This window comes from Protopterus annectens, chromosome 2.part1 (assembly GCF_019279795.1).
Source record: "Protopterus annectens isolate FY-2018-M chromosome 2.part1, PAN1.0, whole genome shotgun sequence".
Lineage (NCBI taxonomy): Eukaryota > Metazoa > Chordata > Ceratodontiformes > Protopteridae > Protopterus > Protopterus annectens.
This window is the reverse complement of record NC_056729.1, coordinates 914816369-914833470: the sequence shown is the minus strand read 5'-3', so window position 1 is coordinate 914833470 and position 17102 is coordinate 914816369. Positions and strand designations below refer to the sequence as shown.

General features: G+C 38.7%; 1 protein-coding gene across 1 annotated transcript in view; it reads right to left on the bottom strand.

The window, feature by feature from the left end:
* The window catches only part of WWC2 (WW and C2 domain containing 2), a 1656421-nt gene that overhangs the window by 892582 nt on the left and 746737 nt on the right, over nucleotides 1–17102 (bottom strand). The window contains exon 5 of the mRNA XM_044062544.1: nucleotides 13156–13235. Within this exon, the coding sequence (XP_043918479.1) occupies nucleotides 13156–13235 (80 nt within the window). The remainder of the gene's footprint in view (nucleotides 1–13155; nucleotides 13236–17102) is intronic.

The window sequence follows — 17102 nt, the reverse complement described above, 5'->3', positions numbered from 1 at the left end:
CGTAGCCAAGGTAGTAAGAAAATCATTCTATGTTGCCCAACTTATAAGTAAGGGTATGACATTCAGGTCTAAGGTATAGCACCACTCTACTCATCCCCTATCAGGCACATGATTCAATACAATGCCCACTTCAGCATGTACATCACTAGGCATATGCAACAGTTAGAACGGCCACAGAAATTCCTCACCATGGTATTAACACAATGTCCTGTACAGATCACCTTAGAACCCTGCGTCTATTGTTTCCTACAGGCTGTTGAGAAGCAATAGGAGTTCCTTAGATCCAGCCATGATGGAGGTTTTGCACATCTGCAAAATCAAAAGCACCAGAAACATCAGATTCGGGGATATCAGCTTTACTTGTGACATAACCAGAACATGCTGGCAAGACAGATCTGTGACCCAAAGCTTCCCCATGCTCTGCAATTGGCTCTACATCCTAGTGAATGAAGCAAAGTCCATCTCCAACCCTATTCAAATGTAACCTTGGCCAATGGATGGGAAATTGCAAATTCATCCTCGGGCTGGTCCCCATGTCTCTTATAGACAGAGGATGGCAGTAAGCATTCCCTAACTAACATACCCCCCTACATAACTTTCTTGCAACCTACTAACATACTCCTCCTAACAAACATACACCCTAACATGCCCTTTATAACAAACAAACTCTCCCATTAAGACACACGTTACCGGGAGGTGCAACTGGGTTGGGTTGCATGGCTACACTTGTAAAGACCCTTTTTGTTATTAGCCTAATATACACCTCTGAACCTAAGACAACGTAACCCATATGGCTTACACTACTGCAAGCAGTGATCTTTTTTAACATTCATCATTTTTAACACTTAAAATTTACTTTTTTATGAAGAAACTCTCAAGATTTCTAGCTGTACCGACACACATGAATAAAGCTCTAACTACAACCCAGTTTGATTGGTAATCTGTTGGAGCTGCTGCTTGTAGGATGGGCATGTCCATCCTTGAAAGAAGGGGGGAGTTCAGATCACAAATTCGGAAGATGTTTGGCAGACCTTGAAGCAACCCTAGGGTGTACATTCAGCTCACCATACTGTTTTGCAATATCCTTCATCTCTGGTGCATAGATGCATAGAGTTACATGAGGAAAGAACAGGGGCTAGTGGAGATCAGGTCCTTCATCCCCCAACCAGGGGAGGTAATAAGGTCATAAATAATAACCATTAAAAAATAAACCCTGACAGCTACCTAGATGATGACTCCTGCATCTGACTCTCACACTAGCTGGCCAGGAAAATATAAACTAGACCATCATCAGGCAATAAGAGAGAACACATACAAGGGAAAGGGAGAAAAACAAATCTCTCAGGTTTACTCTTCACGTGCAGATTCACAGCCTTCTAAGTTGGTGGTACTGACCACTTGAAAAGTTACTTCTTTACTCACTCAGGACATCTTACATTTGTTAGTTGTGTGTTTGGTGGGGGGGGGGGCTTCTTTTTTATCTTGTGAAGCAAAAAGCTAACAACTGAGTTCAGAGAAGTAGCAGAGAAAACTTTCTTGACAATATAGTTGTGAAAGGTTTGCATAGATTCATAGATTAGTACTAGGTTAACTGCCCTTGCGAGCCATTTTTAAGCCTAGCCAATTATCCCTTGTGAGACTCAAACCCTGCACTTTGTGTTTGTATGGCAAACACCCTAACCATTAGACCACCCTCCCAACCCCCATCATTATTGTACAGCCCCTTGAATCACCCACATGTGCGCCACTTAATTCTTACAGTGAGGTACTGACCAGTCAGTCAAGCCCCCTTATGTTTAGAATTTCAAAACAGCCTCACCACTGCTACTTGCAGAGTGCTCCCACTCCAAGCCTTCTGCTTAAATTTAAACTAAAGCAACATCTGAAACTAGCTTTGCTGCACATAACAAAAAGAACCCAATCTTTAATAACTAAATGAAGAAAGAAACCTGGTACAGAAATATTATGTTTGTAAGCATGCTGGGATCAGCAAGAGCATGCTTTTAAATGATATGAACATTTCTGTTTCAAGCTCAGAGAGATTAAAAACAAAATATGTTTATATTAATTTTTAGCTATAACATCACACAATAAAGCTGAAGGAAACATGGATTTGTTGTTTGCTTGTTATGATAAACAAAAAAGATACATTTTATCATATGGAAAGCAAAAAAGGAGGTTGGCATAGTGGTTAAGATGTTCACCTTATAAGCACAACAATCAAGGTTGGAGTCTCACATGGAGTAATTAGCTGGGATTGGAATGGTCCACAAGGACAGTTAACCTAATACTATTTTATTAACTTATGACCTATATACAACTTTAGGTTGGGAGGTTGGCATAATGTTTAATGTATTCACCATGCAGACACAAGGTGTAGAGTTTGATTCTCACATGGGGCAAATTGGGTAGGCTTAAAATGGCCCACAAATGCAGTTAGACTAGTACTAATCTATGAAGCTATGTTGTAGGATGCCCATACAATGGCAGGCATCTAAGTAATTTGAAGATCTACTGATACATATATGATAAATTTGTACTAGTCCCTAGATATCTGCCTCTGAAAACAGGTCATTCACACCAAGCCAAAAAGGGAAGCTAGCAACCCACGGAGTAAAGATAAAGCAAGATTATCACAGCATCTTGGAAGAAAGCTGTGGTGGCCGTATTACCCAAAGATAGTAAAGACCTTTTAGACTAAGCTTCATATAGACCCATTTTAATTTTAATCCAAGATTAGCGTTAGCCACCCTGTGGTATAAACCTTCGCACGAGGTAACGGTCACTGTTGAAGTGACACCCCAACCCTATGTGTAAAATGGGAAAAGGGTGTTGAGGATGGATGGAGGGATTACAGTGTTTATGTCTATACTAAGAGAATGACAAAGATGTTGCTGACTTTTTGGATATGAACCACTGACATTTTCTGGAGGGCAGGCAGACAATTGAGAACATTAATAAAATGACGCAGAGGGAAGCAGAATGTAAGGAAAATGCCACTATTGTTGGTTGGTCTTGATGCAGATTAAACATTCAATAAAATCATCTGGGATTCTGAAGAGTAGAGCAATGGAAGCATGCTCTGATAAAATAAAAGGGTTAATTAGGAGGACATATAAGAGGTTGAAGGAAAGAATTAAGATGGGTAGGTCCCCCTCTGCCAAGCTGTGTTTGAACAGAGCAACTGCCAGGGCAGCTCTTTTTTTATTGATTTACATTTAGAACAATTGACATTAAAAATAAAAGACTCACATTCAGGGACATAAATGGTATGGTAAATCAAGAAAAAATAGTTTTACAAGCTACAATAAAAATATTGTGTTGAAAAGATACTAGAGCAAACGTAAATAACAAAAGTGGTTACTGCAAACTTAAAGAGGGACAAGCACACTTCCACAACTTACACATTACTTACAGCATGAACCATTATGGGTGTAGTTGTTCATAAGAGTGGGAACATTAAAAAAAAAATGTCAAATGCTAACTGTAATTGGTGGAGGTGATAAAACTATCCATAGGACCCATCAAAACAGGAAATCAGAGTTACCACTGTGGTACTACTGAAAAAAAAATCAGAGAGACTAAGGACAGTAGATTCCTTAAAGTCTAAATCTAGCTGGATGTAAAAAATCAAGTTAGACCAGTTCTTGCAGCCTTATCGGCCCACATTTAAGATTCCCGCTCCCTACTGTACCTCTTTAACTCTATCTAATTACCTTACGGTTTTGACTTTTTGACTGAAGCTACTGCCTTACTGCTTCATTTCATCAGTACTATTTGGTAATAAACTACACCCGTGTTGCAGAATACACATTAGTTATGCAATATCTAAAACTGCATGCTACAGAAATGACACTCTAACCTGAAAGAAATATAATCATCAAAATTCTTCAAAAGGAACTGAGCACACTAGTGTAATCAAATAATGAAACTATAAGCACAAATACTGCTACTGTACAGAGAAAGATAGGAAACAGATTCTGCAGACATATACAAAGAATAATTACAAAGGCAATCATGTCGCCTCACAGCAAGATGTTGCCTCGTTTGATTGTCAGCTAGAGCGTCTTCTGTGTGGAGACATGCGTAAATGTGCGTGTACCTTCGCTGAAGGTTGTGCGTCAGGGCCGGCAACTCAGCACGTAAAAATCAACTGCCAATCATTAGCAGACCGGAGTTCCGCTGTGGCGACCCCTAACTGGGAAAAGCCGAAAGAAACAATAACAACAAAGGCAAACATACTAATTCTTAAAAATAATTTGCTTGTAGTCAAACCAATAAATGTTACAACTCTGTCTATACTGGGAGAACATGTATACAGTATCACCGTGACACAGCATAAAAGAATGCCACTATTTTAGGCACATCGCACAATATGTAGGAGTCGAGTGAGCATCTATAACTATCTTTAACTGCTGTGTTACACTTAATGAAATAAGGAATAAGGCTGCAAAAGAAGTTACTATAAAGGGGAAATCATATCTGGCTGGGTTTAAGATGACTTTTTCAGCTAAAAATGTCTGATTCAGCTATTGCAACAACTGGTCTCTGACTTTGCTATTTTGTTGACAATTTTTCAAACATACTTTGGATTCTGATCAAAACTACTTACTAGAAAGCTGCTTTGAAACAATGTTCCATTGTTAAATTAATCTAATGAAAACAGTGTGCTTGGCTAACCTTAAATCCAAGTAAAACCACGTGAGGTTTATGCAACACATTAAAATATTTCCATATAAAATGCAGTCCAAAGATAAAAAATTCTCAACAGAACGACAGCATTAGCTGACATAAAAGGTTCTTTCACCATTAAGTATTCATGCTGGAACTCTGACATTTAAATGCAAACCCAACGTTTCACTTAAGGTGGTACATACAAATATATCAAGACCTGAAAAGAAAAAAGCAACTAGATTATTTTTGTCTGTTGGTATGACAGTGAACTTGTTCAAAGAGTGGATAGGCTGGGTCAGTATTTCCTTTCATCAGCCACAACCTAAGCCACGCAGTACCGCAGGGTAAACAGTAACAAAGTAAATGCCAATACAAATAGCCTACGATTCATTCAGTTGTACAGGTACACCACTCAACGTAGGCTTCTAGCAGAACAGTCAGTTCAACTTCTAGTCTCAACAGTTACGTTATACTCTTGTCTGAAGATTTTTTTCCCATAATTATATGAAGTCAAACAGGGTGACTGCCTTTTTTTTTGTTTAATTAGAGAAGGCAGACACTACTTCATCCTAGCAATGTCTCCCCTTTGTATATTCTGACGGTACAACACAGACTGATTTCTGAAATTCATGGCTCCAAATAATACTCCAGCTACAAGTAAGTTAGTAGACATAAGCAAATTAGAAAGAAAAATGCTCAAACTTTCAGATTCTTTGACTCTGGAGAAACTTCAGAGGAAGGGTTCTTTAACTTTTTAGTCTACGGAAAAGTACTGCACAAGTCAATGTTTCTGTAATTTAATCCAGGAAAACTACACTAACACTAGTCCCTTGACATCCCAACATACAACTCCTGGGTAAAAATGTAATGGATCTCAGATTTAGAATATAAATATACCCATTCTGCAGGACACATGCATTTAACAGGTGTCATGATATGCTTTAAAATATACAGAATGTGAACACCCCATTTCCCTAAAGACAAGTCACAAATCAATGGCATCCTCATTTGCAAAGGGATTCTATAGACTCACTTAAAGAAAACCGTGTGTGTGTGACTGTGTGGCTTCAATCATGGACTTCTAACATCGACAAGCTGTAGCAGATCTTGACTATTTCATCACTTTTAAGATTATCAAATGACTAGATGCAACTGACAACTTGAAAAAATCAAAATTGCAGTGCATTTTTCCTGCAATAAACATGCATAAAGTATGATCAAGATGCCTCCAATATTGCCTACTTCTTCATGTCTAATGCAACACGTCACCAGTTGCCTCCAGGTAACTGGACAAGGTTAAAACATTACAAATGTTGCCACTGTCTTTCTGCCAAGAGTAAGAAGCCAATCATCTGAATCTTTTCCACTTCCACTGAGGTCAGTCACTCTACTGCCAGAGAAAACAAATGAACACAAGTTACTTAGTGTAATGCAATGGTATCCTGTACGTCAGTCCTTAGAGACAAAACGGTACAGTTACAGGTGGTCACTGCACTGGTGGCTTTAGTTCTAAATTTAAATATCATGGTGTATTTTACCACAACATAGTGTACTGTGCAAGGCAAATAAGTGCTTTAGCCCATCTCCAGTGTGATGCAACCATAGAGTTAGTATATATAACTTGAGGAGTGTCCCACATGGGGGTTCAGGGAGATGCACCCTTTGTGTGTGTGTATATATATATATATATATATATATATATATATATATATATATATATATATATATATATAAACTCATTTCTTAGTTCACCATTTCTGATATTAAATTGTTGATGCATTCTGAGTTGAAAGGTGTCTTTGATGAATAGTAGATAAACTTGGCAAAAGAATGGGGAGGGTTCTGTCGCCTTTGCATCATCCTACAGTCCTTTACCCAGTGCCCCACATCAACCACTGGGTCTACCAGCTACCTCCTAACTTCCCAAATCTCTTCTAATAATGCTGGGGCCACGGGATATCTTACTGGCATCCTGGAGATCTCTCCATTAACATCCACCAGTGGCTTTTTTCATGTTTGACTTACCCCTGTTACTTCCCCCTCACAATTTCTGTGGTAATGTCTAAAGTGCAGATGTGCAGTGGGTATGTGCAGTGCATTGCCCCGCCTCTGTAGCAGCTCAGCCATGTCCCCAAGCTAGCCACAATTTGGGCCACATATCCCAAATGCAATATCCCTAGCCTCCACCAGAGAATGTTGCAGGAGATGCCCACAGAAGTGCCCCCCCTCCACTAGGGATAGGACACCCATTCCTTCCCTGCCACTCCATCAGTCATCAGTAACTAAACCCAGTTTGTCTGGGCTGCAGTCAGGGTTTTATCCCTCTATGCCACCACAGTAGTTTCCAAAATATTTCTGACATTTATTTATGCATTTAAAACTACAGTCACTGTCAAACATTTAAATTAAGCTGTACAAGTGGGAGAAAAAAAAAAAGACTGCCAAATCATGTATGGTTGTGCTGAAAGTTAATACAGCGTTCTCCATGGCACACATACACAAAACTATTCTGTTTTGCCATAGTGAAAATAAGTACTGACTAATGATTACCTGGCAATGATTTGGTGTTTCTCAGAAATACCATACTTTTCAACTGCTATGATTTAGGCCCTCAGATTTTGCCTTGCTCCTCCTAGAATTAGTGACAACCTCAAAGTCAGACCTGTTGTTTTACTTAAAAAATAAAACTACTCCAATAGAAAAACTCCTTACACTAACAACACAGGGTTAAAGTATGAAGAGCTTCTGTTGTGCAAAGTGCGCCTCTTTTTGACCCTCTGCTATGATTTTTTTATGCTCAGAGGTTGAGAAATACAAGATAAACTTTGCTAATTGCTATGCAACTTTCAAAGAAATGCTGTAAACTGAACTGACTGCCCACCAGTGCAAGGATTACATACAAAGAATAAAGCAAATGCAACGTGTGGCAGAATGTGACTCAGTGTCTGTGGCGTAACAGGTAGCACACACACCTTTGCTGCAGTAAGTTGTGGGTAGGTAGTGGGATGCTGCACTCCTGAGTGTGTTATCCTGCCCGAGTATGTGGAAGCTCAGGATATAAAATATCCTATGGCACCTACTGAAAAATGTAGGAGTCCTTTATATTTGACACAGCATAAGGACATTATTTAAACCCCATTTAAGCATAACCTTGACCAACGGATAGGAAATTGGAAATTCACACTGGGTATACAATGGGATGATTAGGAAGAAAAGAAAAAAATAACAGTGCTATAAAGAAAAACTGGTGTGACAAGAAGAGTTTTGAGTCTGCCGCCCCTTTTTACACAAATCTATGGCAATAACTGACCATTCTACTTGGGCAGATCTGATGTGACTGGTTAAATGATTAAGGTAAGAGTTGTTAAAATGGTATCTGGTTACAGCTGGAGGCTAGGCAGCAGAAATATGTGAGAAATGTAGTCTCAAAATGCTGGGGAGATGGACTTGGTCTTTCAAAGAAAAAGTCACCTTTTTCTTCATTTATGTAACTTCATCTTCCTATTGCTTAAAACAAACATGAAAAAAAGAAAATATTGTGCAAAGTACTAGTATCTTGAAACATACTGGGAGCTGCTAATGAATGATTTGCATTTTTATAAATAACCCTCAAGTAAGTTTATTCCTCACTACATTTTGTCAAGTCCAACAATAGAGCAGGTACATTACTTTTAAATGTTTTACTTTGAAGTTTACAGAAAAGGGAATGAAGAACAGAGAAATCTAGAACAAGGAAGGAAAGGAACCACAGTCAAGTGCAACAATTAATTTACAGAAAAAAATGTATCCAAACAGCTGAATATTAAAAGATACACTCAAGGAAAGCAAACAAACGTCAGTAGAATGTCATGTACTAAACCAAATCACTTACGACTGTGTCTCCACACATTCCCCAATCTTCTACAAAGCATTCATTTATTTTTAGATCTGCATACTGTCCTGTGGTACATAATAATGTCCAGAAACAGATGAAAAAAATGATTAAAATGTTATTAGTACGCTACCACAACAACATTCAGACAGCTACACAAACACTCCCTCAATTACAAGGACACGAAGGAGGGCACAACTCTCCCTCTTAGCAGCTTATATGATGGCTTCCCTGGCAAACTCTCACCTCTGCACAGTCCTGGGCATATGTCACTCATGCAAAGAAATGAATAGGCTGAGCCTGACAAGGAGAAGGCTTGAATGGCTTGAATGTCAGCAAGCACAGGGCCATGAACAACAGAGACAAAAGTATAAAAGGGGTCATTCTCACCTACTTCAAAATAAACTCAAAACTAAGCCAGTAAGGTGGAATGCCCATATTCAAGACTTTTGTAAAAACATTCCCTCCTATGCTACAGAAGTAACTATTACACAAGACCCTCATGCATACAAATTACGGCGTGCACAGCCAGTTCTGAGCTTAGCGTTGCGTCCACTACTGAGGACAAGCACAAGGAGTTTGTCAGCTGCATTCGAAAACTCAGAAGTGATATCCAGTCCTGCTCTGAACTGGTCTTTAATGGTGTAGCCAGCTCTCACCTAAAAACTACAGCTAAAAAAAGTTATCACATCAGACCAACCACAAATCCATCTCCCCCTATAACCTTCCCCAACTGTAACATCTGTTATCACCCTTGATCAAGTGGCTTCTGCTCCTTCCAAATCAAAGCACACTAGCTCCATGGGTCCCAACAATATTGGTCTGCTTGGGAGTATCAAATACCATATTAGTTCAGCCTCTATTACTTCTATTTAACCCTAGTCTCTCCACAGGCTATGTACCTGAAACTTGAACAGACACAGTGTTCCCTCACCACAAGGGTGGCCTCAAACCGAACCCTGTAATTATAAGAGTATCAGCCTCACTCACATTATTTGTAAAGCTACTGAATGTATCACCAGTAAACTAACAATGACTTGGGTCAGGTCCTGACCGTCGACGTTAATCAGTCCAGATTTGTACAGGTTATGCCTACTCAATCTTAAAAATTTTTGACAAGGTCACAAAAGGCCATACTGTATGTACTGCCTAACTCAATCTTGCTAAAACCTCCGACACCATTTCCACATGGGCAACATAAGCAAACTCTGTAGTCACAACATTAAAATTTGTACTATGTCATTTGCTGGGTAGCTGATTGCCTGTCAGACCACACTCATACCCCCAAGTAAGGGGTATTTCCTCTAGCTGCAGAAATGTTACTAGCTGTGCCCCAGAGGTTTCAGTCTTGGAGTCTCCCTCCTGTTTGGCATTTACTTCTTAGAAGTAAGTTTGGACATTCAAGGTCTGTGCAGACTAAAAAAAAAGTTTATGAATGGCTACAAATAGGGGGGTAGTATTGTCAAATGACAGTCAAATTCACCAGCAAAGCCTAGATTAGATCTACACTGGTGCTCTAATTAAGGGCTTACCCTAAATGCTCAAATGTGTATCACAGTTACCTTCATTAAGGCACCTTCCCCTTTCTTTTATCATTCTGTGTGTTCCTTTCAAAATAGACCCCATTATTAAAGACCATGGTACTGACACTGAAAATAAGTTTTTTTGACCAGCAAGTCTCTGTCCTAGTCAGAGTTCTGCCGCAAAAAAAAGTTTATCTGCTGTGGCATTGTTTTTAGATTCAGGAATGTTCTTGCCCCTATACTCTTTTCTCAGCAGACCTATTATCAAATAAACAACTTCTTTAGACTATATTTCCTCCCTAAGCACTTTCTACCCCTTGAATTCAAAGATTCGTAGCTAAACAAATCTCTGGTTTTAAGCCATTTTAGTGATCCCCACAGACTAAAGTATCTATCCCTCTATCCAGTCTCTTACTTGTTCTTAAGAAACAACCTTAGCTTAGCACTCCATGCTATGAAAGCCCCCTAAGGTTTTTGACCTAGTTCATTTTCATAAATCTGAGAGGACTACTGAGCAGAGCTGCCACTCCTCCGGATAAAGAGGAGCTGGTTAAAGTAGTCTGAGCATGTAGTGAGGATGCCTTGTAATCAAACCACTGTGCAGACCCCTCAACCGCCAGACATCAAAAATCTGGACTAATTAACATGAAATCTGCATATATAATATAATACTTCCCACTTTCAAAAGGATCAAGGGTTATGACTACTCGGAAACACAAGATACATATAACTGCCAAAAACAAATCAACAGCATTCTGCAAATCACAGTTTAGAGCATTATATGCACAAGCCAACTTAAATCAGGAAAACATGCTTCACAAAGTTTAAAAAATAAAAATGACAAAATGATGCAACTCAAACAGAATAATCAACAAGTAAAATGGTATAAAAATACAATACACAAACATCCTTACAGGTTTGCAAAAATCTTGATCTAATTAAATAAGTCTATATTAGTCTGACTGTAAATTTGCTGGGATATAGCAATGAAATAAAGTCAAAAACTAAAGTTAGGAGACATGAAAGAAAACATGCTCTGTAAAGAAACTTGTAGTTGCTAGTTAGGCAGACCCTAAAGAAAAAATAAAATTAAATATCCTGTCGTCGTGTCTTTCGGCTTTTCCTGGTTAGGGGTCGCCACAGCGGAACTCCGGTCCGCTAATGATTGGCAGTACATTTTTATGTGCTGAGTTGCCAGCTCTGACGCACAACCTTCAACGAAGGTACGCCCATTCATGCATATCTCCACACAGAAGACGCTCTAGCTGAGAATCGAACAGAACAATGTCTATCTGTGAAGCAACAATGCTACCGCAGCACCACCACCACAGTAAAATTAAATATTCTGTAATGATATTAAATTCTCCAACTATAAGTCTTCAGAAGCCATGCTGGAAACTCAGCCATGGTTAATGCTAAAACAAGCAGATATTAACAAAATGCTGTAGCGCTTACTGGGTGGGTGAAAGCTGCTATATATGTGAAACTATTTTATTTACTTATTTATTATTATTATAAATAAAATAATAAATATATGTGAAACTCAGCAAGGAATATTTTTATATAAAAATAGCTGCTACTACCCTGAAAATATAACTGAAAAGAAAGAAAATAAGCAAAGCAACTCAAAAATGAAATCCATTTACAAGTAACATCTGGGTTGTGTACCCCAGGCTTAGGACTTGCAGCAAGGTAAAAGGTCACTGAAGTTAACTAAGAGATTATACACCTGCCCTGCCTGCACAGCTTTGAAACTCTCTGTACAAGAATCAGAGACAAAGACAGACATAATGAGGGACAAAGGCCCAAGATCGTACATAGGTATTAAATATTGCTCTGATGTACTTAGCTGCTGCAATAGCATGTGTTTTATGAAGGACGAAGTTTGAAACTCAAACAGCCGTCATTGTTAAGAGACTGCCATCCTCGACAGTTTGCAAGAAAATCACAAATTTTACACGGAATGAACCAAAAATATGAACAAAATCAGGGACATAGGAGAAGTCTGGAAAAGTGCTACACTTTCAGAATGTGCCACACACACACACACACACACACACACACACACACACACACACACAAATACATACATATATTTGGATGCTCACATGCGCGCACACACACACACACAACTACAAAACACAAATACATTAGTAAGATACAAAGTGAACATACCTATAAAACATCTTCATACTCTGATTAGCAGCAAGCATTAGGCAAAAAATTATAAGCAAACATTACAGAACACCACAAGATACATATAACTGCCAAAAACAAATCAATCTACAAACCACAGTTTAGAGCATCATATGCACACGCTAACTTAAATCAAGAAAATGTGCAGATTGCAAAACTAATTTCAGATTTGTTTAATAAAATCCTTAGCAAAGAAAAGATGTCGCCTGCACCACAGTTCAAAATGAATCAAGCAGATCAGTACAACCCTGCCGTCAAAGCAGCTTCAATTGGTCACTTTGTTTTACAGACAATACTAGTGGGAGGTGGTTGAAAAAAAAAAAAAAGGTAGTAGTTGGTTGATGCAGTCCAACTTAAAAATTACAAGGGGTGGATAGCATATTTAATCATTAAAAAGCAAAACATCATTGCTTATTCTGTAACTCAGAGTTCTTACTTAGGTGACGTTCATGGGAAATGTACATTTACAATGCAGATGCAAGCTCAAACAAAAAAAAAATTCTAGTACTTTCCAGAATTCACATCATCTCCTGGGGATAGCAGAAAGAACATTGTGGGTTACTTAAGAACACGTATAACAGCATATTCATAGATTCACTGCCAAGATGCACCTGGGAACAGCTAGCAGCTTATCCAGTCTTACAAGCAGTTCAGCTTCTCTGATAGCTTAAGCACCTTTTTAGTTCTGACATCAGAAACAACAGTTCACAAAAGACAGAGAAAGGCATACAACCTATTCTTGCTCTGTACATAAGGCTTTCCTGAGAAGCTGAAACACTTGTAAAACACGGCAGCCCTGCTGCAAAGCAGAGTGTACTGTTATGGAGATGAACACCAAATGAGGCCAGCATTAGCTACAATACTCAGTGGTAACCAAGTCAAAGTACTTACTGCTGTAAGGTTTCAAACCCTTGCTCCTTATATAGCAGCTCTTGCTTCATTTGTGAAAGTTCTTTTTTCAGCTTCTTTACCTGTTGTGCCAAACAAATATAACAGTTCATAAAATGAGTTTAGACAGACATTAAGCAGATCAACTTCTAACTTAACAGGATTTTTCATTTAATAACTGCAGGACTCACTTCAGTTTTCATTATGACAAATTTCCCTTGTTAATGCTGAACAGACTAAAATCCTACCTCCGTAAGTCCAATACAGTTCTATACCTGTTCAAGGAACATTGCAATTCAATAACATGGTGCAAAAACTAAAACCTACAGCACAGAGCCAGTCAGGCAAAGCGCTGGCTTGTTTAATACTGCAATTCAATGTCACAAATCACCTATAACATTATACACTAGGGCTTCCTAGCTCCCAGATTATTTTCACTCTGTATGCAGGGTTTCTACAAACAAAAAAAGGTTGTCATGACCGTTATCCAGAACCAGTGACTGCAGTTCAGAAGTGTTTCTAGTAAATACTAGCTAGGAGAGCTACTCAAATCTTCTACTGCAAAAATTTATAACAAAGCATATTTGGCTGCAAATTGACCTGCAGCTGATAGGGAGATCAGCCAAGCATGGCATCTGGAATTCTAGAGGGTTATAAAAACAGAGATGAGTCAGCTAGCGTGTAGGTAATGCTGTTTCTGTGGTTAATTCGATTTCTGGCAGACTTCTGAGCATCAGATGACAGTTAAAAGAATGTCCGTCCTCCATGTTCACTAGCTACAGCATGTCCAAAGACCTAAAGGCTCAGGATTTGCTTTCATTTTGGCACCAAAAACTGACAAAACCATAGTTATGAACATAAACAGTAGACGTAACAGACATGTAAAAAAAATCTAGTTTCAGTGACAAATTTGTTGTTTGAATGCACAAATAGGAAGGCATGGAAGAAAATCTTGAAAAGGACACAAGAAAGAAGAGAAATCACAGAAACATCCCTGGGTCTCAACAGCAACCCAAGGCAACCCAATCAAAAAGACTGACTCCTGGAGTGGGATGTTCTTAAGCCATGTATGGAAATAACAGCTTTACAACTGAAAAGTTGGAAAATGTTAACCTTTAGTACTGGGCTACCATAGGTAATAGCTCCTACTTCTACAAGGTACAGAATATTTTGGAGAAATCTCATTCTGGGCCCAAGAAAAAGTAATAATTAGGAATAAACTGCCACAGTTTCACAACACTACACCCATTTTATCTCACCAATTCACTATCTTTTTTGTAAATACGTGTCTAATTGTCCAGGTATTTCCAGCAGAGTAAGTATAGTTATGCAAGAAGAGCTCAACGTAAAAGTGAATCTTTTGAGACTTCACTGCTGCAGCAGTCTTGTTCAGACAGCACAAGCACATTCCTGAGGAAGTCTTGGTGTTCTGTCAGTAATGTCCCATCCTCCACACTCCAGTGACACTACTCTAAAGCAAAACTGAAACTTCATAACTTAACACCTCTCTAGTCTATATTTCAGTTTCAAGAAAAGGAATATTAAATGTAAAATAGTGAGAGTTCAATTATTTTCTTACTAATGCAGGAAAAAGCCCTTTACCACCCTGCATTGAAGTCAGCTCCTTGTTCTGTTTAAAACACTTGGGACATTTGGAGCCTAATGTGACTGTTCCTTGGTTTCACATTTTAAAATGTGTTTCTCAGTTAAAGATTACTGAGCAATTTGGCAATAAATACCTTGAATAACAGATATCCACTTTATTGATGATACCTCACTGACAATTGGTTTAAACAAATCAGCTTTTCTGGACAACATAAATGAGCAAAAACTGGAATAGTGCATGGAGTATTACTCAAGCCTTTTAGCATGCATCATTTTGTACCATATTCCAGACTGCTGCTTATGAAGACTTCTTAGAAAACCCATGTTACAAATGCTAAAAACTATTTTAAAATACAGTCTGAAAGTCTGGATGCTTAGTTACATACAAGATCTCTATGTAGAGACAAATGTAATTTACTGTGTATCAGGACTCCTTTGACCCTCTAAGATGGGTCTACTGTTTTATTTTCTACAAAAAGCAAAAATATCACTAATTAACTATCATAATGCTATTTTTATTTACAAATATTCTATTTTCTGTTGACCAGTTTACAAACTATTTTGCTTTTAAAAAAAGTGTAATAGTTCACTGTCCTCAACATATTTTACTACTTTCACAAACTTTGAGAAGGGACAGTCCACATTGTACAGGGCTTATAAATATGGACCCCCAGGACTGTTCCTGAGAGGCTTCCAAATAGAATTAATTTAGTTTGCCTACATGATTTTCTGACACTTTTTCTCAAAACAGCTACTTGCCCAGAGCTGCACGGGTGAATGTTAGGTACGTATACACACACACACACACACACACACACACACACACACACACACACACGTGTGTGTGTGTATACATATTAACTATGACCCTATACATCTATCAATGCAGATTTCATTATTGCACAGTCATTATCACGCCAGAATTCCAGAACCACTGAAAAATAACTAATTCAACAAGTTTTTTTTTTTTTGCAGGGGTGGGGATAAACCCTCTTCTCCTTCACACCCCTAAATCTTTAAACATACTAAATTAAATCTTGATCGTACCACACTAGATGTAAAGGGAAAATAAAGCTGTGCAGGTAACTTACCATAATAATATATACTACTGTGTGTTCACTACTGCAGTCATGAACAAACATTTCAATGCTAAGGAAGAGTCTGTCATCCAGTCAGACTTCTCAGAGCACAGCATTCATGTTCTCCCTCACATCAAGCTGAGGACTCCTTCCATCAAGACATCTGCAAGCCCTGGTATAAAGATGGAGTCCACCTGTGCAATAATGTCTAGTTCTTTCGTGTCCCACTTAATTCTGTGAGTACTGTAAGCTTCTAAAGAGGGACCCCCCTCCTAACCGTTTCACCTTCAAGGTTCAGCAGCTCAACACAGAAATACAAAAGAAGCCTGGACAAAAATGGGAAGGAAGACCAACCTAGGGAGGATAATGAAGATGATGATGAGGAGGAGGAAGAGGAGAAGGAATGCACTCTGAATACCCCACCTTGGCCATTAACTCGACAGTAAAATGGGATGGTGGAAGTTTAACAGTACGTACACTCTAACATACACTATTATGGAAGTTATCTGCACAACTGCTGCAATCATGATTCCCAAACCTGTTCACCTCCAAGGAGAAAGAAAAATTAGTGGAGGTGCAGAGGAGGACTACAACATGCCCCTCAACACAGCAGAGGCAAATCCAGTCACATAAATCATGTCCAGCCTGTAGTGTTTGGAAAATACATGGAGAAGCTATAATGTTAGACCTTGGTAGAGTGTGACCTTACCTTTCCAAGTAAACCTTTATGCCACTTGCAACAAAAGGTACAGATTGCCAGACATTTGGACAGTATGTTCTTAAATTGTTAATTTTTTTGTGGTGTAAAGGCAAGGAACTGCTCAGATTTTTTGACTCCCTTGGATATGTAGAAGTAAAATCTTAATTCTCTATACACACTAAATGTATGCCAAATCCTCTCTCCTTTGCTTTATTTTCATGTTTCAGGGGAAAAAAGGAACTGAATACCCTGGTTCATGGAAATCTTTGTTACTACCTTTGGCAATGAAAAGGGATTAGATCTCAGGGTCACTCTGTCTTTACAGAAACATCAAAAGGGCTTTCTACATGTTAAGTCCAGAAGCTCAGAGATCTTCCTGGCAGATTTAACAGCTATGAGAGCAGCAGTTTTCCCAGTCAGGAATTTCAGGTGTGCAATAACTGCTTATTCAAATGGATATAAAGTTAAAACTAATTTTTCTAAAACAAAATTTAGTTCACAACCTGGGACCCGTGTGAGTGGTCTAAGGTGGGGGATAAACTTTCACGAACTGATGGCACCTATGC